At 42.7% G+C, this 23,871-nt stretch overlaps 1 protein-coding gene across 1 annotated transcript in view; it reads left to right on the forward strand.

The window, feature by feature from the left end:
* PYGO1 (pygopus family PHD finger 1) overlaps window positions 1-6,865 on the forward strand; it is an 83,189-nt gene extending 76,324 nt beyond the window's left edge. Inside the window, exon 3 of the mRNA XM_069221252.1 lies at window positions 5,234-6,865. Within this exon, the coding sequence (XP_069077353.1) occupies window positions 5,234-6,337 (1,104 nt within the window). The 3' untranslated portion in view covers window positions 6,338-6,865. The remainder of the gene's footprint in view (window positions 1-5,233) is intronic.
* The last annotated feature ends 17,006 nt before the right edge of the window (window positions 6,866-23,871 follow it).

Genomic DNA, 23,871 nt, shown 5'->3' on the forward strand with positions numbered 1-23,871 from the left:
GATAGCTTTCAGTCAAGGATACTCCAACAAAAGGCGGCCTGATGGCCCCTTAATTTCAACCTTTGTTATGGTCCCAGCTGGAGTCTGAAATTGGAAAGTTCCCCTCTTACCCTGCATGTTGTTGCTAAGATCGAAAGCAGACAATGTACAGGCGCTGTTGAATGTGTCCTGGTGTCTGAAAATTACACAAGGGCAAGTTCAGCATTTTACAGTGGGGCCAAACGTCTTGGCAGCGTGGATGGCATTCACCCTGTGAAAATAGTCCACCCGCATGTACCCCGGACTTGTGCTCTGTATAAGTAGGTCCTGCGTTTTTAAAGGATATGGTGAGGTCTGTCCCTTGTCAGCAGGTAAGACAGTGCCGTCAGAAGCAGAGTTGGGTATGTGACCTATGGTGTAATAGCAAGTGTGAGCTATCAACCTAGTGCTCTGATTGAAGTGAGTTTTAACTATTCATTTTATTTTTTTTTTTATTTTTCCAAAAGCTGCATTTTAAAGTGTCTTCTGGACAATGGAGTTTTGGCATGACTCCTTGCATACAGAGATGCGAACAGACACATCATCGTCCATCTCTTTTTAGTTTACCAGGTGTAGCTTCACTCGTGCAGCAAGTAAAAAAACATTTTTTTTAAACTTATGTATGGATAGGAGGGGCAAATCAAGGAGTGGATATAAAGGACCCTTTTAAAACTGGTTGGGTGCTGACAACAGGTGCTACTGAAAACGTTGCCTTCCTTGAGTCAGGAGGAGGCAAGAGGTTTAAATGAGTTTAATACCTCTATAAAGAAAATAGACTTGCATTATTTGCTAGGGGTGAGCACCATTCTTGAATGTTATATTTTGAGTGACAGATTCAAATGGAAAGAAGAACTGTCAAAGATTATGTGACTGGGTTATGAACACTTTGTCAAACTGTAAGTTTGGTGCCCTCGCAGAGGAGTGCATCGGGGACCAATTTTTAGTGCATTGCAATATAGAGAAAATCGGGAAGGTCTGAGGTTGAAGGAACTAGCCACTGCTCAGCTAAGGACATGGAGCATATGATGATGTGTGTCCGTGAGATAAAGAGTGGGAGTAAGGAAAGCATGTGGGCAAGTGCATTGAATTGCTCAAAAGAGGTGCTCAGAGATTGGGGAAACAATGAGGGTATATTAATAACAATGCCGAGCTGTAGGGCATATGGTCACTTACAAGCTGTCTGCTTAATAAAGCTTTTTGTAAGAAGTGCAGGAAAGTTGTCCATTTTATGAAATGCTGCTGTGGTGCAGGTGATCAAAGGCAAAACAAGGTGCAAGAGGTCTGTGAAGAAGTTGTGCTGCAAGTGGGACATGAGGGAGACGGAAACCCTACGTCCATGGTGGAGTTTGTGGAAACAGTGTGATAATGATGCTTGACTCATGCTTGAGATTAACCATCATTCCAGGCTGTCTCTAAGTGGATCGGTTTTAAAGGCAATACAAGTGGTCAGGAAATACAAATTTGAAGATTTTTCACTCCCACAACAGAACTGTATGATTGCATTACTTCAGTGAAAGTCTGTGTCTCCATTTGGAATTGCATATTAGGATGCCCCCATCAGAAGGAGTTTGCTATATTTCTCTACCCAAATGTTGTTCCACAGGTTCAGGTGACAAAAGAAGAGTTTGGTGATTTCTCAGGAGAAATCAAAGACCTGTTGATGTGTCTCAAAAGCTATGTCCACAAAATCAAGCTCAAGGAAAGAGCGGGGCACTTTTTTTCTAGGGCTACGTAAATGCCAGCTGGGATTTATGATGATGTGGAATGGGATTTGAAGAGGAGGTGTAAGGGAGGGGGGACTGTTCCTCTAGAGGCCACTGAGTAGCTCGCAACAATAGTGGCCAGGAGGGAGTAATGGGTAGATTAGTTTGTTTGTTGCCCTTGATAGTGTGCTGTACAAATACCATAACATACTATTTAGAGATGGAGAGGTGTGAAGATGAGGAATGGTTGCAATAGGTTGTATGTGTGGTGACATAAGGGACAGCCTCTGAAAATGTGTGTCAAAAAGAGTTGGCCAGAGTTGAAGTTTTGAGGCTAATGATGAAACCTGTCCTCAGAATGGCCTTCAAGATCCAGCCCGAGTGATTAAGTGTGCCCTTTTTGGTCGATCAGACAATAGTTGGTGCTAAGGATAGTTAGCTGTTGAGGGGGCTAAAACTGATTCCATCGAAGGCTGTTGTCACAAATAAATAAAGCTGGCTTACAAGATACATTTTGGGACAATTGAATCTAAAGAGAATCTGTAATGATTTCTAGTGGCCTGCTGTGGATTTGGAAACAGAGTTATCAAAAACCATGTGAACTGTTCTGCTAGTGATAATATCCTAAAACCTTATGTTCCACTTACGAGTAATCTGGGTCTTCCTGAGAGACTCTGGGATGAAGTGCCTTTTGAAATTGTGTATCCGCCTTGGGATCAGAGTGGTCTCTATTATCTGTTAGCTCTTGTGGATTTGTTCTCTGTGGGCTAAGAGTAGCTTGGGTGATACAGATTAATTACCACTGGTGTTGTCATCCTATTTTTGGAAAATGATTCTGGTTGAAAAGGGTTGCATATACGTTTGTTGACTGAAAAAGGCCCACAGTTGTTTTCCTAGGAGATGGAAAGGCTTTTGGTTAAAAGGTTCATTCAACACAAGAAAATCGATCTATAGCACTCGTACTCCAGTGATAATAGAACATTAAAGGAAGAGATTCATCTAGCAAGAATGCATGGGATCTGGGTGAAGAAAGTGTGTCTTGCTCAAAATTACAGGTTGACTTTGCATACCACTACGGGAGGAACTCCCCTTTGAACTGTTCAGGAGTAGGAGACCACATACTAAGATGGCTCTAGCATAAAAGCCACAAAATAGTTGAGTATTTGTGTGGCTGTTGCGGTGGAGAGGAGGTGGAGATCTAAGGAATAATCTAGTTGGAATAAGGTGAAAATACACTATGATAGGCACCAGTAGGTGAAGCTGTGAAGTGTGAAAGTTGGAGATTGGGTGCATGTGAGGGCATCCTCTGGCTGTGTTGCTGGTTCAAGGTTTGCAGAGGCTCTCTAAGTTGTTAAGTTGTGCAACAATGCAGTCAGAACCAGTCATGGGCAGATGTGGAACTTTAATCACTTTGGAGGGGTGGAGAAGAAGTTTGGATATCTGTCCAATGCCGAGAGTGAAGAGGCAAGACTCAGTGTGGGGATGGCAATCTGGAATTGGGGCTGTATTCAGAAGCAGTCTGGAAGAAGATTTGGCTCTCTAGATAATTCCATTGTGGGTTGATGTTGGATGGATTCAGCATGGTAAAGTCTTCTTCAGAACATTATTTTTGTCTCTACTCACTGTTTCTTCCTCTTGGGTATGTTTCTTCAATTTTATCCTTTGACTTTCTAGCTTTGTTTCTGTTTCAGGAGGATGGTTCTCCTTTGCTTAAAAAGGAAGATGTGTGATGTTTCACTTGACCTCCATCGGCATCTGCAACTGTGTGCACGCTCCACTGTAGAATGTGAGCTCCAGAATATTAGCTGAAGCTTGGACAGTTTGAATTTGAGAATTCTGCGGACAGGGTCTCTAGAGTACAGTTAGCACACTCTTTCAACCCACCTCGTCTAGGGAGCTTTGTCATAAAAACCTCAACCTTGACTTATATGGTCCTCTTTGCAAGACTAGCTTACCTGTCCTCAAAATAAATTTAAGCTATGTCTATCCCAGCAGCCATCAATCAGAGGAGGGAGTAAAACAATCGCTTTGAACTGTTTCATATCCCTGCACCTTGCCTACAATCATGGCCTTTCTGCGTCATCTCTTTTTCTTCACCAGTTGGTTCTGTCCCTTTTTTAATGTTCCAGATGATCAAACTTGCAGCTGTATATCCAGCTCCTGCTACTTATTTCTATTTATTTTTTATTTTCATTTTGTTCTCCACATAACCTTACAAGTGCACAACTTTAGCCTAAGGACGCACATAGCCAGTACATTCACATCTTTGGCTAAATCTGGTTTAATTGTATTATACTACAGATTTCCTACTTACACATCATTATCCATTAAGGCATGGCCTCTCTTATATTATTCAGATTTTTCTTACATGTTTATATAATAAGACTTTGTTTTCTCAATGTTTGCATTTACAATTCTTTCAAATTATTAATCCACCCTCTCGCAATTTTTCTCACACGCCCTTGGTTATTGTATTATCTCAATCAGGGGTTCAAGTGGTTAGATATAATTGACCATCCCTCCCTAAGTAGCTCATGATTATCTACCTTCCTCTGTTTTATCGCTGTCCTTGAAATACTGCTAAGTTCACTCTTCCTTTCCACTTACTGTTTTGTTATTTTATCTTTCTGCTTTTTTGAGTTAATTTAATAAAATATATGAAACATAATGCATATTTTGTATTAATCCATGGATGTTTTTATGTCCTTTTACATCAAAAGTTTGAAAGGAAGGGTAATGAGGGATGAGATGAACAAAGGTCATTACGCTATGGTTGGAATGCTTGTTATTTTGGAGGCTAAGATTAAACCTAGAGGTTAGGATAAGGGGTTTGGGAAATGGTTAGACCACTGGTTATCGTAAAGGTTAAAGTACAGTTAGGGTTGGTTTAAAGACAGGGTTATGATCAAGGCTGGCTGTAAGGATAGTGTGACAAAGTGATAAGGATTAGGGTTAAGCTGTACAGGATGGGGGTAAGGAAACCACTCAAAGCTATAGTTAGAGTAGGGGATAGTTTCAAGCATAGGAATAGGGGTAACAGTAGGTTCATGTGTGTCACTTAGAGTTTATATGTGTCAGTTAATGGGGAAAAATGTAGTTACAGTAAGGATTAGATGTTGGGTTTTATGATTTAAGGGACCTACGAAAATACCAAAGTGTAAAAATAATTTTACTAAATATTCTCTCACATTTTGGGGTTCCTATGTAAAAAGTATAAATTTTTTCACAGTTTCTCACTTAGCATTTTCTCACTTTCAACCTATGTTTCTATGTATGTGTTTGTATTAATGGCACTATTTTCTCAATGTATATTTTCATTATGAGTTAGTAATATACTATGGTAAATAAATTATAAGATCTTAATTGGAGACATGATCAGAAATAGTTTCTTCTGAATTATGTTAGACCTATTTTTTTTAATCTGTTTTGTTTAAGTAAATTTTACATGTTTTGAAATAGCAAACATCACATTTGTTTCTGTACATGATGAAGTATTTTCACACTTTTTGCAGGGGTCTTCGTTTTCTCCGCTGTCTGAATATGCTCCACCACTCAATCCCAGTTCAGATCATCTTGTAGCTGCAAATCCTTTCGATGATCATTACAATCCACCTCCAAACAGACTCTGTCTTTCCACAAATTCCTACTTTAGATTCCCTGGTTATGTGGGATTTGGTGGTGTCAGAAGGCCAACAGATACTACAGCCAGAATTTTGAATCCTTTGAGTAGACCGTATTCAAACAGGAACCGGATCCCACAACTCTCTCAAAATTCACTGGAAATGGGTGTCAGCCAATGCTACAATTTCAGCTCCAGTCTATACAATCAACCTGGCTTTGGGAAGCACACAGTGTCCAAAAGTTCAATAAGCCAAAATGTGCATTTATTGAATCAGCCCTTACAACATAGTAATTGTGAAAACTTTGACAATATTATGGAGCAGACTTACCCAAGCCAATTCTTTAACTCAGTTATGTCATCTGTACCTCGCATGAATCCACACTTCCATATTCGGTTGGAACCAAAGTATACTTCTGTGTATTCAGAAATTGCTGAAGAGGCACCCAAATCTTCTAGTCAAAGACATCACTTTTGTGACGGAAATTATAAAAATAGTAATTGCAACTCAAATGCCATTGCTCCAGAACACATTACAAATGAAAGCAATGATCACTTCAAAAATGTTAATAGACAGAAGATAACTAATGAACTTGACATTCTTTCTAATAATGCAGGCTGTATAAATGATGTTCATGCAAACGAGACAGTCCTTCCACCTGGAAGAGAGTCTACGGGTGCATCTTCTAAAGAAAGCATAAAAACCTCACTTCATACAAAGCCTTCTACCAATCCATTCTTGGGCTCTGCCTGCGTGTGTGGAATTTGTAGAGATGAAGTAAGTGACAATGAGGATTCTCTCCTTTGTGAAGTATCCTGCTACAATTGGTTTCATCGGATTTGTGCTGGCATGACCGAAAATGCTTACAGCCTTCTAGCTGCTGAAGCCTCAGCTGTTTGGGGCTGCGATGCTTGTATGGTAAAGGAGGATGTCCCTTTAATGCTTATCAAACATATACAGGCTCTGCCAATACTCCATAATAATGGTCATGATTGAGTCTGTACGTTGTGGTAACATTCTTTTGAAGATCTTGCCTACATTTCAGTTTGAACATATTTGCTACATTTGATCTTCTTGAACACAGAAGTGTTTTTGTACCACATGATAAGCCTTTACTGGGACTTCAGGAGATTTGCAGTTGTCAGAAACAAGGGTCCTTTGTAGGTGTTTTGCAAGAGGATACGATTTTTTATTTGTGATCTACTAAACAGTGACTTGTTTTTTGCAACCATATCTGAGAATTGTGGTAGCTAATAAATTTGCACAGGGTTTAAAACTCAATTGCACACACTCAGTTCAAGCTCCCATACTAAGTGGCACTTTTTTACCTTACAATAGAAAAACAAGTAATAACACCCTTTGATTAACTCACTTGGAAATAGCAGATTGCAAGATTGTAATTGGGGTAGATGTGATTCACAAGGAATTTCCAAATTTTAATGCTGGATTCTCTAAAGTGGTGTTCACAAGCCATGATTTTGAAGAGTTAATGCACTAATATATGTTAAATAAAAGGTTGAAGAATATCCAAAACATTGCATCAGTGGCAATTCTTTTATTGGCTTACTGCTTGTATTATTGAATATACAAAGGAACATGCCTCCCAGTTGTGGTCCATAAAGGCAATCCTGCAACTCCCAGTAAAGGCAACAATGGATGAAGAGGATCACAGTGTGGCTACTATATAACCTTTTCAAAATTTCAAAACAGTTTCCTTAATGGCCAGACAGCTAACCTGTTGCAAATAATGGAACCTACAATTTAAGAGTGCTGTCATAATCCAACTACATTAAGACCTTAAAAAACGCAGATCATTTCAGCTCTCAAAGTTTTATTTGCATCAACAGTTCATTCATCTATTTTGAGGATGTTGAGACAGACTTTTCTCAATATTTTAGAAAATTTTAAATTCCACTTACGTCTCAATATTGTAGCTTTATGTACACTGTTTTCAAACATGTTTAATGTGAAGGCATTTTGACAGGTTTAATTTAAATTCGCAAATCAACAGAACTGTTTTGGTTAAAACAGGTTTTTGTTATTAGCCATATTAACATACAAAACAAGAAATACAATCCGGTTGGTCTGTGGTTAGCACATCATCCTACTATACATCATACATGGAGATAACAGACATCCCTAGGCATCCGGGAGGCAGTCTACAAACATAAAATCACTACAAAATCAACGCACATATCGCCATTGGGTATTATATTAAAGTAGGTTTCATGTAGGGTTGTTCTCAACATCTCTCTCTTCCAACACACCACATGTTTCTCTCCAACCACTCAGATCATCAGGCAATTTGGCTCCTATCTGGACACACCTGCAACCACTCAGAGGTATCCACACCATGTGGCGCAAATCAGCTGCTTCCCTCACACAAAATGGACAGAAGTTAGGTGTTCACTGTAAACGTTATGTATAATTACAGTGTTGACTGTAGGGTGTTACTTTAAAAGAGGTCCTTGTATGTATGATGGCCATATATTCCAGTCAGCGTCCAAGAGCTGTACTCTACAGTCCCTGTCCCATTTTTATCCGACCTGCTGGTTACAGCCACAGCATTGTCATAATTGCCTCTATTTATAAGTGACAGTGGCTGGCCACCTTGCGTCAATGAATCCGGTTGCTGTAGTAGCGGGGATTACATTGGTCATCCAGTGCCCTGATGCATCTTAGTCTAGCAGTCACCTCCCCTCACTTCAAAATGGGTCCAGATTGCCTCGATTGTGAGGAATATGTGCTAAGTTTACATATCAACCAACAACAAACATCCTGCCACCCAACACCCCTAGTTCACCCATCAACAAGCATCATGCCACCAAACACACCTAGTTCTGAATATGGTTTACACAAATTTCTTCACCCCAAAGTATCACTTCTGCTGCAAATGGCATGCCACTTCAGTCTCAGATTGAGAGCTCAAGCCAAGTATTTTATCTGTTTAAGAGAGTCGAGACAGCCAGGGAGGTACTGTAGCTGTGAGGACAAGTAATAACATTTCATACAGGGGAAGCCTAATCTAACCTATTCAAAAGGCATCGTTAGCATATCCTGCTTGACCCTAGGCCAGCCACACAGCCCAGACCAGGGAGGAAAATGAAATATCAAGTTCACAAAATATTCCTTTTGTAAGAAGGCAAGCACACCTTTGAAAAGATGGTGGCACTGTAGCAGGATCACCATTTTAATCTGGACAACTCTCCTTATTATGGACAGCAGCAGAAGGGCTCCCTCAGCACTCGCCCCATTTTCCACTTAACATAATGGACTGCATCATAGGACACCCTAATTCCCAAGTAATTCAGGTCCCTTGGCTGCTATTGCAGGCCCATGTCAGTGAGCATATTTTTGCACAGGTGAGCCAATGACCCCATTCGGAACAAGGGGGGACTTAGCCTACTTTTTTCATAGCTGAGAGACAGTACCATACTCCTCCTGTATATGCAACAAATGCAGCACATATCGTTGAAGGTCTTTCAAAAAGTCTAATGTATCATCGGCATATAGGGTCACTGTGTGTCACATGTTGCTTACCCTTTTAAGTCACCTATCCAAATTCAGTCTAAACATAGTGGACATGTGTTTCATAATCTGAGCGAACATGAGTGGGGCTAAAAGGCAACCTTGTCATGTGACCGTCTCTGACTGACGGCTTTCAGATATTTCTCACTTGTTTTCACCCTCGCAAGTGGCTGTTTATATAGGAATTGTAAGAAAGTGAATTATTAATTGGTGTGCGGGTACCCCACCACAAATAATAGTAATTGATCTGTCAGGTCCAGACAAAAGTTTGAATATTTTGAACCTGAGCTCAACCACCTGGTAGATATGGCATGGAGCAGACAGGCTTAACTTAAAGAAAATGTGGAAAGCATTTAGAAGCAACACCTTTAAAATGTTAAAAAAAGCACCACAATGCGATTCCCACTTCAATTGATGAAATAGAGTAAAATGTAATAAACAAAATGTCACCAAAACAACAAAAAAGCAATAAGGGAAACTGGAAATATGAACTTAAAAAGATTTAAAGGAAAAAAGTGCAGAGAAAAAGTAAACCACTACTGGAAATATGAACTTAAAAAGATTAAAAGGGAAAAAGTGCCAAGAAAAAGTAAACCACTACTCTGTAATCACTGTTTGCAGGTGACTAGGGTACTAGGCTCGATCTCAACCCGATTGTCATGGAGATCAAGTCAGATATGCCATGCAGACTCGTCCCAGTCAAAGCTTTTACCTTAGAAGTTAGTCTTTGAAATTTAATATAAAATCATTCAGTGAGACGAGTGTCCAGACTGTATCTGAGGAAGCTGGATAGCTAATGAACAAGCGCCTGCTGAAACAGTTAATTTGGTGGGAAAAGCTCAGAGCCGTAAAAGTACTTTTGTAGGTCGGGTGCTTCTTGCACCTTTGTCAAGTCTGTATTTCTTCGTTCGGATTTAGGGGCATGTTTATACCCTGTTTGTGCTGAATTTGCGTCATTTTAATTTTTTTTTAATGCAAATTCAGCGCAAACTGAACTCCATATTTATATTTTGCCGCTAGACCCATCGAGTGTCAAAATATTGGAGTTAACGTCATTTGTGTATGCGTGAAACTACCTTGTGTCAATGAGATGCAAGGTAGGTATTTGCGTCCAAAAAATGACTCAAAGCCTATAGCGCCTTATTTATCCTCCTGTGCAAAAAAGGTGCACGGGTGGGAGGTGGGCCTAAATAATGGTGCTAAGCCTGCTTAGCGCCATTATTTAACGTCTGGGTCAGAGCAGGTATTAGGGGACCTGTGGACCCATTTCTGTGGTCAAACACCATGGAAAGGACCCATAGGTGCCCACCCTAAGCCCTAAGAACACCCACACCAGAGGGACACCATAGGATGGGGGACCCCATCCCAGGTAAGTAGGGTAAGTATAGGCAAGTATTTTGTTTTAAATTTTGAAGTGCCATTGGAGGCCCTGAAATGGCCCCCCCTACATGGCACTGGGTGAAGTGGCCATGCCCAGGGGACACTGGTCCCCAGCGTTGGCCGCTAGGGTGGTGGGCATGAGTCTCCTGTCTTTTATAAGACAGGAGTTATGTGGTATGGATGATTTTGCGTCAGGACATTATGCCAGGCTGGTTAACGGCATATTTTTTTGCCTCTAAACAGCCTAGCTTCATTGTTTGAGGCAAATACCCCTTCCCCCGAACGGCCACCCCGCCCGGCTAACATAATTTTACCAGATGCTAGCCCACCCTTGGTGCCGGCTTGCAGGATTCCATAAAATTGGTGCCCGGCTGGCGCTCTCGAATGACGCAGGCCAGCGCTATACTTTTTGATGCAAAACTGCATTTGTGCAGTTTTGCATTAAAAAGCATAAATACGGGCCTTAGTCTCTTGTTTGGATGTCAGAATCTTCCAGCAGGGCAGTGCGGTAGGTTGTATCCTAGACAACCACACCGAAATAGGTATCTACTGAACAAGCTTTTTGAGGGAAGTCCCAACGTTTCAGAGATTTTTTTAAGAAAGCCAACTAGACACAGCCAAGAGTCCTAGGACCGTGGGGACAGCACTTACGGGTAAGAAGGTACTCCAACAGAGACCACCACAAGGGTCAGTACCGGTCCAGATGCAACTAGTCAGGTGGGTGCTTCAGGAAAAGGGCCTCTTGCAGCTAGTTTTGTCCCTGTAGCCACACAGGTGGTCAGCCAACTGGCCCTAGGAGTTCATTTCTTTGTCCTGGGTACAAATGGGAATAGCTCCATCCTTTCACGTCTCCTCACTGGTCTCTAATAGTAGATGCAATCCTTCTGTTGTTCCACTGGTCCAGGAAGTGTTCGCAAAAAAGCTTCCCTAAGTCCACCAGAGGGTTATGTTGATGCCCTTGAAGAAGTTCAAATTGTTTTCAAACTCTTCTGGATCTTGTGCTTTTGCACATATGCTCTGGAGTGTGGGGACCTTTGTTGGTGTGTGCACTTGCAACAACTTCAAACCCACAAAACGATTCATGCACACATTATGTTGAAAGCTTAATGCATTATTGATCATTTTAAAATGGGCAAAAATGCTATGTGGTTTATTGAAGGTTATTGTAAGATGATTTTAATGTTGTTCCTTTAGTTTTATATGATGTATTTCTACTTTTTAGGTCTCAGCTGTCTGGTTTGCTAAAGGCATCTTGGGGACTTTGAGAAAGTTCAGCTAGGAATGCCTTCTGTTTATTAATTACCATTATCTTTGGGGTTTGTAACTCACACTTTCTCACTTTCCATTTGTTAGTTTAAATTGCTTTAGGCTTTCAAGGTTCAGTTTGTCCCTTCCGTTGCCTAAACCATGTTTTCTGTATTCTTCCACGAACTTGCTTTCTGTTAACAGGCCTTTAAATATTCTTGTTATCCCATCACATTTCCTGTGGATTCAAACACCAAAGTTAAATGCCAGGTGCGGTCTTCAAAGGGCGCTTGTGTACTTTTTCTTTCTCTGACTTCAAAGTGAGAGGATTTGTGACAATCTTGCTGGATGCTGGGGGTAATGAAAGAGGTTTTTTTTCCTTGCACATGGCAACATTTAAATGAACTGTGCAAGTATTCCATAATATATCAGAATTATGAACACACAAATGAAGCAGGTTTTGTGTTATTCCTGTAGTGTGTTGGAAACAACTATTTTAATATGACCAACAGGAATCATTAAACTATCTGATGCAATTTCCAAACATTTTGTCTGTACAGTGTATAGTTTTATTAGTAAAGCTGTAAGTCTGTTAAAATATACAGGGAGTGCAGAATTATTAGGCAAATGAGTATTTTGACCACATCATCCTCTTTATGCATGTTGTCTTACTCCAAGCTGTATAGGCTCGAAAGCCTACTAACAATTAAGCATATTAGGTGATGTGCATCTCTGTAATGAGAAGGGGTGTGGTCTAATGACATCAACACCCTATATCAGGTGTGCATAATTATTAGGCAACTTAACAAAAAACAAATATATACCTATTTCAATTATTTATTATTACCAGTGAAACCAATATAACATCTCAACATTCACAAATATACATTTCTGACATTCAAAAACAAAACAAAAACAAATCAGTGACCAATATAGCCACCTTTCTTTGCAAGGACACTCAAAAGCCTGCCATCCATGGATTCTGTCAGTGTTTTGATCTGTTCACCATCAACATTGTGTGCAGCAGCAACCACAGCCTCCCAGACACTGTTCAGAGAGGTGTACTGTTTTCCCTCCTTGTAAATCTCACATTTGATGATGGACCACAGGTTCTCAATGGGGTTCAGATCAGGTGAACAAGGAGGCCATGTCATTAGATTTCCTTCTTTTATACCCTTTCTTGCCAGCCACGCTGTGGAGTACTTGGACGCGTGTGATGGAGCATTGTCCTGCATGAAAATCATGTTTTTCTTGAAGGATGCAGACTTCTTCCTGTACCACTGCTTGAAGAAGGTGTCTTCCAGGAACTGGCAGTAGGACTGGGAGTTGAGCTTGACTCCATCCGCAACCCAAAAAGGCCCCACAAGCTCATCTTTGATGATACCAGCCCAAACCAGTACTCCACCTCCACCTTGCTGGCGTCTGAGTCGGACTGGAGCTCTCTGCCCTTTACCAATCCAGCCACCGGCCCATCCATCTGGCCCATCAAGACTCACTCTCATTTCATCAGTCCATAAAACCTTAGAAAAATCAGTCTTGAGATATTTCTTGGCCCAGTCTTGACGTTTCAGCTTGTGTGTCTTGTTCAGTGGTGGTCGTCTTTCAGCCTTTCTTACCTTGGCCATGTCTCTGAGTATTGCACACCTTGTGCTTTTGGGCACTCCAGTGATGTTGCAGCTCTGAAATATGGCCAAACTGGTGGCAAGTGGCATCGTGGCAGCTGCACGCTTGACTTTTCTCAGTTCATGGGCAGTTATTTTGCGCCTTGGTTTTTCCACACGCTTCTTGCGACCCTGTTGACTATTTTAAATGAAACGCTTGATTGTTCGATGATCACGCTTCAGAAGCTTTGCAATTTTAAGAGTGCTGCATCCCTCTGCAAGATATCTCACTATTTTTGACTTTTCTGAGCCTGTCAAGTCCTTCTTTTGACCCATTTTGCCAAAGGAAAGGAAGTTGCCTAATAATTATGCACACCTGATATAGGGTGTTGATGTCATTAGACCACATCCCTTCTCATTACAGAGATGCACATCACCTAATATGCTTAATTGGTAGTAGGCTTTCGAGCCTATACAGCTTGGAGTAAGACAACATGCATAAAGAGGATGATGTGGTCAAAATACTCATTTGCCTAATAATTCTGCACTCCCTGTAATGGTCATTGTAATTGAAAATGTGTTGTCTGTAATGGCAGTGTGCTACCACACCATGAGTATTCCACTCTATGCAACTTTACTCTATTCTACACAACTTCACTCAACCCTATTGTACTCTATGCCACTCTGCAACACTTCACACAATGCTGCTGCACTCTATGCCAATACACTCTGCACCAATGCACTTTACTCTGTAACACTCAACTCAATGCCCCTGCACTGTACGCCGACCCAATCTACGTCATTTGAATCTACTCTGCACCACTGCACTCTATGCCACTGCGCTCTACACCACTTTACTCTGCCATTACACTCTTACACTCTATGCCACTCTATGCAACTACTCTGCACCACTCCACTATACATCACTTCACTCTACTCTGAAACAATCTACTCTATGCCATTGCTCTCTGCACCATTCTACTCTTAACCATTGTACTCTACTCCAATGCACTCTACACAACTGCACTCACTGCATTCTACACCACTGCACTCTACTCTGCATCACTGTACTCTATGCCTCTGCTGTCTACGCTACTTCACTCAACACCACTGCACTCTGACACACTACTCTGCAGCACTGAACTCTCCACCACTGAACTCTGTGCTACTCTACTCTGCACTGCTCCACTCTACTGCACTCTATGCCACATCACTCTATGGCACTATACTCTTCTGTGCTACTCCACTCTGCACCACTCTATGCCACTACACTTTATGCCCCTCAACTCTACTCTGCACCACTGCCATCTTCATCACTCAACTCTACGCCACTCTATTTTTATACACCACTGCATTCTACAACACTGCATTGTACACCACTGAATTTAATGCCACTGCACTCTACACCACTATACTCTGCAACACTGTCAATGCACTCTACACTAGTCCACTCTACTCTGCCACTCCAGTGTATGCCACTCTACATGACTTCACACTATGTAATTCGCTATTCCACTCTGACACTCCATGCCACTCTCCTCTATACCACTAACTTTTAGCCATGCTGAACAGTAGTCACACTGGTGAACAACATGGCTAAAACACACTGGCAGGGCCAATAGCTCTTACATAGGCGATACCTAGTGGCTTTGCCAATGCGTGTTATTAATGTGGTCACTCTCGCAAAGCCAATAGGCCTGCATTTTGACAACCCCCTTATATTGTGTTTAGTGTATGTGAGGGTACTGTGATTTAAGGGTTCAGGGATGACTAAAGGCTGTGAACTATTAAGAGAGTGTTACTGGGTGTCACCAGAAGTATTTCCATATACCTATTTGTAAATTATTGTGTAGTATTCCATAGTGTAATGAAGTGATTTTCCTTTTTAAGAAATAACAGTAATTATATATTAAGCATTTCTTGTTGCATACAACCCTGAACTGGAGTACCAGCCCCCTCCCTCCAAGTTGCCTTGAACTGCTCTGCTTCGTTACCCTGAGAGAGTCAAGTGCTACAATAAGGTATTTGCTTCCCACTAAAGGGAAGGTTGCACAGTTATTACTATGGGCACACATCCTTCGCAAATAACCCATTTTCTTAAATTGGTGTCAGCGCTGGAATCCGTAGCTTGTTCTGGGATGCACTAATAACTTTTGGTGTGCACAAGTTACCTATGCATTAATGCACACCTGCTTGGTTGTGTGAACTCCGGATGTGGGAATTGGAAACCCCGCACACACACATTCCATATAAAGACATTGTTGTTTCATGTGTAAACTTTGTTTAATGTGACATGTTTTCATTTTTAAACGATGTGAAGGTGGAGGGGGCTTTCATAGAATTGTTTCTGTTAGCGGGATCCCAGGCTATAGTGTCTTTTGAACCCTAACACTACACACACTAGGCCTGTATGAGTGGAATACTTCTCTATAGGTTTAGGAACGTCATGAAGTACCCACTCCAGAGACTGAAAAGAAGGGGTATTCCCTGCTTCTTGGGCTGTAGGAAATGATTAAGGGCTCAAGGAAGTTCTAGCGCTTGTCATGGGCCATGCAAACCTCATGGGAAGGAGCCTACATTGAGTAATTATTTTTACATAGATGGTTTCAATCACTGGTGCAAGCCAAAAACCACAGGAACAGTGAGTCAGAGTGTAGCAGGCAGTTAGTAGTACCCCAGGAGAGTGTGGTGACCCCCTGAGAAATGTTCCCACAGTGGGGTTGTGAGAAAGTTGTGGTTCACAAGGTCCCCATAGATTTTCAGTTGGGGATGGTGGAGCTGCCCATGGTAGTAGAAGGCCCAGTAAAGAGATGGTTCCTGAGGTAATGGGAATAGTGGTAGCTCCTGAGGAGCTTGTGACTAAAACTATCATGATCAGAGAGTGGGTGGTGGACACCCTAGATTGCTGGGATGGGTCAATGGTAGATCCTGAGATTCAGGGTAGGCGAATTCCTGAATACAGTGAGGATGTCATCCTAGAGGTTGTTTTGTCAGATCCTGAGGTGGTGGTGTGGCGATGGCTGGTGTCCCCTGGCTCAGATTAGGAAGAGATCTCAAATGAAAATAACCTGCGATTAAGGGATAAAATAAAATATATATTGCTGCAGGGTTTGTGTATTCATAGTTCACAGAATCAGCCTCAGGGTCCACAAACCTGCAGCAACTGATCTTGGACTGCCAATGGTACGTCGTTAGCACGTCCACAGCACAACCGCTGCTCTTCTGCTGTGTGCAGCTTTAGCTGGGTGGAGTTCTTGATGAGACTCTTCTGTCTGTAACTCGGCAGACAAAGGCTCATATATAACATGAAAGGGTGGGTAGGTTTGTGTGTGAGAAAGGATGGATGAGTGTATGAGCGAGGGGGTAGATGGTTGAGTAAAAAAGGTGGATGGTTGTGTGGGTGCAGGGATGAATGAGTGAAATTATGTTTGTAAGGATGAATGAGTGGATAAGTGAAAGTGTGGATGAATAGATGAAAGGATAGATAGATAAGATGGATGGATAAGTGAAAGAATGGATATATTGTTGTGTAGCCATTTTAGATCTAGCTCCATATACGTTATTTTGACAAACTAGGCCTGCCGCTGTACACTTTAACCCAGCTATATTTTATTCAGCTCCGTTTATTATTTTAACAATAGCTACATTTGCGGTCTTGTTTTATTTTTTTCTATCTAGCTGTTCTTTGCCTAGGTCAGCACTGCGCTGTTAAACAAGACATTTATTTCATTCTGTGCTTTCTCAAGGCTGCAGTAAGATAGGTTGCCGGTAAACAGGGTAACGCTTTGTTATTAGTGTTCATAGAAACAGACACATCCTTACATAGGGACATTTTCTCAAAACATCAGCTGTTTTATTATAAAAACACTTCTCTGTCCCATACACGTTAGGGGGAGATTCCAGCCAGATGACCACGACTGTATGCTGATTGCGGAGTGCTTCGCTGAGGCTGCTTATGTAGACTACAGACCTCTTGCTCAGGCACATTTACTGGCACATGGCCTAACGGTCCAGGTGGGTCCAGTTACATTTGTTGTCCAGTCTATAGAAGATGATTATTTTTATTCTTGGGTCACATTTCCAGCAGCTGATGGGAACACAAATACATTTCTTCACTATACACCTGCAAATATACCTGCACAATACAGAGCATATGCATATCTAGAAATACCTCTATCTTATCATGAACATAATAATTGGCTTGATGGCACCCTACCCCACACAATTGTACATGTTAGGTTAGGTCCTCTAAGTAATGATGGTCCTACCTGGGCTTTATTGGCCACATACTCACCTCACCCTGATGCAGCAACCTTGACAGTAGCTGAAGTCCACCACTTATATGTTGAGCTGGCGGCAATGTACAGATGATTAGTACAGTTTGTAATGCAAACATTAAATAAAGACCTAGCACGTGCTTCTTAGGAGCAACCACATGCAGTAACACCAAGTATTAATCCTGTGACTGTACATTCGATCATGGGTAAATTACCCACCAAACGAGAAGAAATTAAGTTTTGATTCAGTCAAAAAATAAACGCGCAGTATGTCCCCATATGGGACCTTCAGGATAAGCATAGAATTTTAACTGTGCTTGCCATTTGGGATGCTTCCCACTATAGATAACTGTAATACTTGGGGCACGGTATTTGCAACGCTCTATACTACCGCACATGGTACACCAACACTTGCCAATTTACCGGACGTGTTGAAACAAATTCAAGATGAATATGGGACTGCCCTGGACTTGGGGAAGCAACTAATGGGCAATTTTGCCACATGATCTTCAATTATATTAAGTAACCTTAAAGAGGAAGCAGTTGCACTAGCGGTGCGCATTCGCCTCTGGGATGTTCCTCCACAGGATCAAGAACGTGAGCTGCCAAAGATTATTGTGGAGACCTACTATAGCATTGGTCGAGATAGTCTGAAGGCCAGTCCTATAAAACCACAATTCCAGGGTAAGTCTAATAAAGATTCTACCAAGCAAGCTCCTGAGGGTACTAAGAAACGCTGGGATAAAAAACAACAAACACCTAAAAAAGAAAGGGGAGAATCTCTGCATATGGAGACCCCACAGAATAAGCGTAATCTCAGAAATAGAGATAATATAAAAATGACTGACAGATATCAATATACTGATACACACCAATCTCGTTCCTTTCAGGACTCACCGGAAAATCGCAGTGAGAGAGGTGGGCGGCCAGAGCTACGAACAGAGTTCGTGAAACCGAGACAGGAATCACAACGCTCAACAGAAGTTTCTGTTAAAAAAAGAAGAGAAACATCCTGTAGGAAAATGGCTCCTTGTTGCAGTACCCCCACCCCACTTTTGCCTGATATTGATGCTGACTTGACTAAGAAGTGTCCTGGGACCCTGCTAACCAGGCCCCAGCACCAGTGTTCTTTCACTAAAAATGTACCATTGTTTCCACAGTTGGCATACCCCTGGCACACAGATAAGTCCCTTGTAAAAAGTACCAGTGGTACCAAAGGCCCTGTGACCAGGGAAGGTCCCTAAGGGCTACAACATGAGTTGTGCCATCCTAAGGGACCCCTCACCTAACACATGCACACTGCCATTGCAGATTGTGTGTGTTGGTTGGGAGAAAAAGGCAAAGTCAATATCTATATGAACAGACCAAGCATTATGTCCTTTGTTGTGACATCTGCCAACAAATTAAGGGTTCCACCATCAAACGCCCACTACAGTCACCCCTTCTTATCTCTAACAAGCCATTACGATGTGTGTACTTGGACCATTGTGCTCCCCTAACACCGGACAGTGCATACAAATACATCTTAGTCGCTGTTGACTCTTTCTCCAGATTTCTATGGGTGTGGCCACAACACTCGGCTTACGCACGGACTGTTGTTAAAGATTTGCAAGTCTTTATCAGCACATATGCAGTTGCAGCTTTACACTCCGACCAGGGCCCTGCTTTCACCTCAAGGGCATTCAGGGACGTCATGGCTTCGTTAGGGGTCCAACTCCAGTACTCGTCTCCATTTCATCCCAAGAGAAATAGTGTTGTGGAGCAATGACAATGTGGTTTAAAGCAGTCCTTAAGAGCCAGAGCCTTAGGGTCATAGTTGGCTTAATCACCTGTATGGAGTCCAGAGGGCACTTCACAATCTGCCTAGAAGGTCCCTGGGGGGGGTTGTATTTCATACGAGTGCCTGTTTGGAACTCCAAATGTATGTTCCAGATCTTGATGGTCCTGGCGTGGAGGTGTCAGAAACACCTTTTGACATAAATGAACATGTCACTGTCTTGCAGGAATTACAACAGTTCCGTGACGGCAACGCTTCTGTCAGTGCTGCCTCCACAGGAATTAAGGAAGTACCAATAACACCTACTGGCTGGATCCCAAAAGTTGGGGATCTAGTACGTGAAAAAGTTGCTGTGAAAAAGGAGTTTGGTCCTTCTTATCGTGCACCGGTCCCAGTCTTGGGAATACACGGTACCAGAACTGTCATTATACCGCTGTTGGCTGGTGCTAAAGAAAACCGCTTTGTATCCATTGACAATGTCAAGTTACACCATGTGGCCGATCCTGCACAGCAGACCAAGAGGAGCAGCCAGTAGTTTCTGAATCCCTCTCACTACTGGTCAAGACATCCCTCTACAAGTTTTGAGCAGCAACGCTGACACCTCTCCGAGCTTGTGGAGGGTGGAAAATGATCTTTCATTAGTTCCACTAACATCTGTTACAGCAAACGATATAGAAATTACTGATCGATTTAACACAACTTCAACACAGATGGATGGCGTCATTTACTGTGAACCACCACTGGAGACCCCTACCAGTTCTCCTCCTACAAATAAGGCTCCAGCTTTTGCAGGACCTGGAACTATCTGTGGCTTTCCTTGACTGTGTTAGCTCTCCTCCTTTGGATTGGCTTTGTCATAACATTCTTTCTATTAATACATGGTTATTTTCTTCCTAAAAGATCAACAGTTGAACTGGTGGATGAGGTCCTAAAAACACCCATTTGTCTTCTCACAAGGTCCTCAGAGACTTGTCTTTCGTGAACATTTCCGCTATACCAATTCCTGATGGTATTGTTTGGGGTAATGTCAGATTTGAATATATATGGCCCCACGGAGGTCATTCAAATATCATGTGTTTAAACTTTCAATGAATTATGTAATAATACCCGGAGTTGTTTCTGATGACTGGGATGTAAAAACAGTTCATTCTATGATGACTGATGTAGGAAGTTGGCTCTGTACATACTATCTCAAAGTGAGAGAGAGTGTGCACAGAGTCCAAGTGTTCCCCTTACAGGTTAATAGTGACAAAAATAGATAATACTAATGCTCTATTTTGTGGTAGTATGGTCGAGCAGTAGACTTATCAGAGGGCAGTGCTAAGCATTTGTTGTATACACAAACAGGCAATTAATGGGAACACACACTCAAAGGCTTAACTCCAGGCCAATAGGTTTTTATATAGAAAAATATTACTTTCTTTATTTTAGAACCACAAGATTTAGAATTCAAGTAAGTACATAAATTGTAAGGTACTTGGCATAGGTAAATATGGAACTTTGAAGCAAAACAGTAAGGTGCACAGTTTTGGAAAAAATGGCAATAAGCTATTTTAAAAGTGGACATAGTGCAAAAATCAACAGTTCCTGGGAAGGTAAGTACAAGTTAGTTTAGCAGGTAAGTAAAGCACATACAAGTTCAGTCTCCAGGGCATAGGCAGCCCACCGTTGGGGGTTCAAGACAACCTCAAACACCCAGCACCAGCAACACGGGCCGGTCAGGTGCAGAGGTCAAAGTAGGGCCCAAATGACATAGGCGCCCATGGAGACTAGGTGTGCTCCGGTTCCAGTCTGCTAGCATGTAAGTACCTGCGTCCTCTGGGAGCAGACCAGGGGGGGTTTTGTAGACCACTGGGGGGGGGTCACAAACAGGCACTCAAAATACACCCTCAGCAGCACAGGGGCGGCCGGGTGCAGTGTGCAAAGTAGGTGTCTGGTTTAGTATTGGTTTCAAAGTAAGGACCTAGGGGTCACTGTGGCGATGCAGGCAGGGCACAGGGGGGGCTTCCTGGGCCAGCCACCTACTGGGCAACGATGAGGTCCGCTTGCTGGTCAGTCCTGCGCCGGTAGTTGGTTTCTCTCGGGGCTGCGGGTGCAGTGCTTTTTCCAGGCATCGGGTTCTTTGTTACAGGGCAGTCGCGGTCGGGGGGAGTCTCTGGATTCTTTCTGTAGGTGTCGCCGTGGGGGTGCAGGGAGGTTGTCTCAGGGTGTCCACATTGAGGGACGCGCCTGGGAGTCCTCACTGCAGTGTTGGTTTCTCTGGACACGAGCCGGGGTTGTCGGGTGCAGAGTGTTGGGGACTCATGCTTCCGGAGTGAGGCTGGAGTCCCTTTAAAGATGGTTTCTTCTTTGTTGTTTAGACAGATCCGCTGTCCTCAGGAGTTTCTTGGTCCTTTGGGTTTCAGGGCAGTCCTCTGAGTCGGCAGAGGTTGCTGGTCCCGCTGGATGCGTCGCTGTTGCAGGTTCTTTGAGTCTGGAGACAGGCCGGTAGGGCTGGGGCCAAGTCAGTTGTTGTCACCGTCTTCTCTGCGGGGATTTGAGGTCAGCAGTCCTTCTTCTTGTTCAGGCCATCAGGAAATCTGTTTTCCTGGGTTCAGGGTTGTCCCTAAATACTCAATTTAGGGGTGTGTTTAGGGGTGGAGGACAGTAGCCAATGGCTACGTCCCTGAGGGTGGCTAATCCCTCCTTGTGTCGCCTCCCTTTGGCGAGGGGGGCACATCCCTAATCCTACTGGGGGAAATCCTCCAAAGCAAGATGGAGGATTTTCTAAGGAAGGGGTCACCTCAGCTCAAGACACCTTAGGGGCTGTCCTGGCTGGAGGGTGACTCCTCCTTGTGTTTAACTTTATTTCCTCCGGACATGCCACCAAAAGTGGGGGCTGTGTTCGGGGGCCGGGCATTTCCACTAGCTGGAGTGGCCTGGGGGACTGTAACACCAGGCTTGAGCCTTTGAGACTCACCGCCAGGTGTTACAGTTCCTGCAGGGGGAGGTGTGAAGCACCTCCACCCAGGACAGGCTTTGTTCCTAGTCACAGAGTGCACAAAGGCACTCACCCCATGTGGCCAGAAACCCATCTGGATGTGGCAGGCTTGCAGAAACAGGTCAGCCTAGCACTAGTAGTTGGACTGGTATGCAAGGGGCATCTGTAAGATGCCTTCTGTGTGCATTTCTCAATAAATCCCACACCGGCATCAGTGTGGATTTATTGTGCTGAGAGGTTTGATACCAAACTTCCCAGTATTTGGTGTAGCCATTATGGAACCGTGGAGTTTGTGTTGACAATCTCCCTGACCATATACTCTTTATGGCTACCCTGCACTTACAATGTCTAAGAATTGGCTTAAACACTGTAGGGGCATAGTGCTCATGCAGCTATACCCTCACCTGTGGTATAGTGTACCCTGCCTTAGGGCTGTAAGGCCTGGTAGAGGGGTGACATAATTATGCCACAGGCAGTGGGTTGTGGGCATGGCACCCTGAGGGGAGTGCCATGTCGACTTAGTCTTTTTCTCTCCACCAGCACACACAAGCTGTGAGGCAGTGTGCATGTGCTGAGTGAGCTGTCCCCAGGGTGGCATAATACATGCTGCAGCCGTTAGAGACCTTCCCTGGCCACAGGGCCCTTGGTACTAGGGTTACCATTTACAAGGGACTTATCTGTGTGCCAGGGCTGTGCCAATTGTGGAGACAAAGGTACAGATTTAGGAAAGGAACACTGGTGCTGGGGCCTGGTTAGTAGGGTCCCAGCACACTTTCAATCATAACTAGCATCAACGAAAGGCAAAAACTTAGGGGGTAACCATGCCAACAGTGGCATTTTTCCGACAACTGAATTGCAGTATGTTTATTAGTCTAAAGAAAATTATGGTGATATGTTTTGCTATAAATATTATGGGCACCATTTCATTAATAGAGAAAGTACCCCAAAGACCATTGTTAATTACACACAATGGGAATATTGTCCAAATCCACCACAAGGGAGTTCTAAAACATATTCTTAAAAGTTTGCATATTTTTCTGAGCACAATGTTAAAAATGCTGAGTCATATTATTTCAAATTGCCATTGATGGAAAATTTACATATATTATTGATAGATACAAAATTCATTTATTCAGATTCCTTTGTTTCCTGGTTGACTATAGAAGGCTATGAATGTTGGTTGAAGGCGATTGACTTAAAAAGTGTTCAGGGGACAAGAAATTGGCAAATAATGGGGAAGGAAGCTTTTTTTAGAGCATGCCTGATACCTGTTCAAATTATATTTTTTAATGAAACAGTACAACAGATAGGTTTTTTAGGCTTGGCAAAGATTAAGGAATTGAATGCGCCCGGTATTCATGCCTCTGCTAAATTTTACAAATGGCAAAAGTATATACATGCAACTGAAGATCAGCTCGATGAATGGGTCCAGAATGGCACGTTTAATGTTTCACTTTCACTTCCTGGCGGGTGGTTATTGTGGCCAATGAATACCAATGGATGTCATTAACATTTTATAAACTCCATGGGGGGTTTTAGGACAAATAGGCCGCAATCTTGCTATGTCATCCAAACATGGGGGTATAGCAACAACAGACAGTTTAGGGAAACTATGCCAGCAACGGTTTAAGAGTTCCTCACTAGATGCTGTTAGAGAACACCTCAGTCTCCTGTCTAATATCACTGACTTACAGGATTTCCTGTTAGGCCCCAGAAAACATCGCAGAACGCACTTTTTATAC

Source organism: Pleurodeles waltl, chromosome 3_1, assembly GCF_031143425.1.
Source record: "Pleurodeles waltl isolate 20211129_DDA chromosome 3_1, aPleWal1.hap1.20221129, whole genome shotgun sequence".
NCBI lineage: Eukaryota > Metazoa > Chordata > Amphibia > Caudata > Salamandridae > Pleurodeles > Pleurodeles waltl.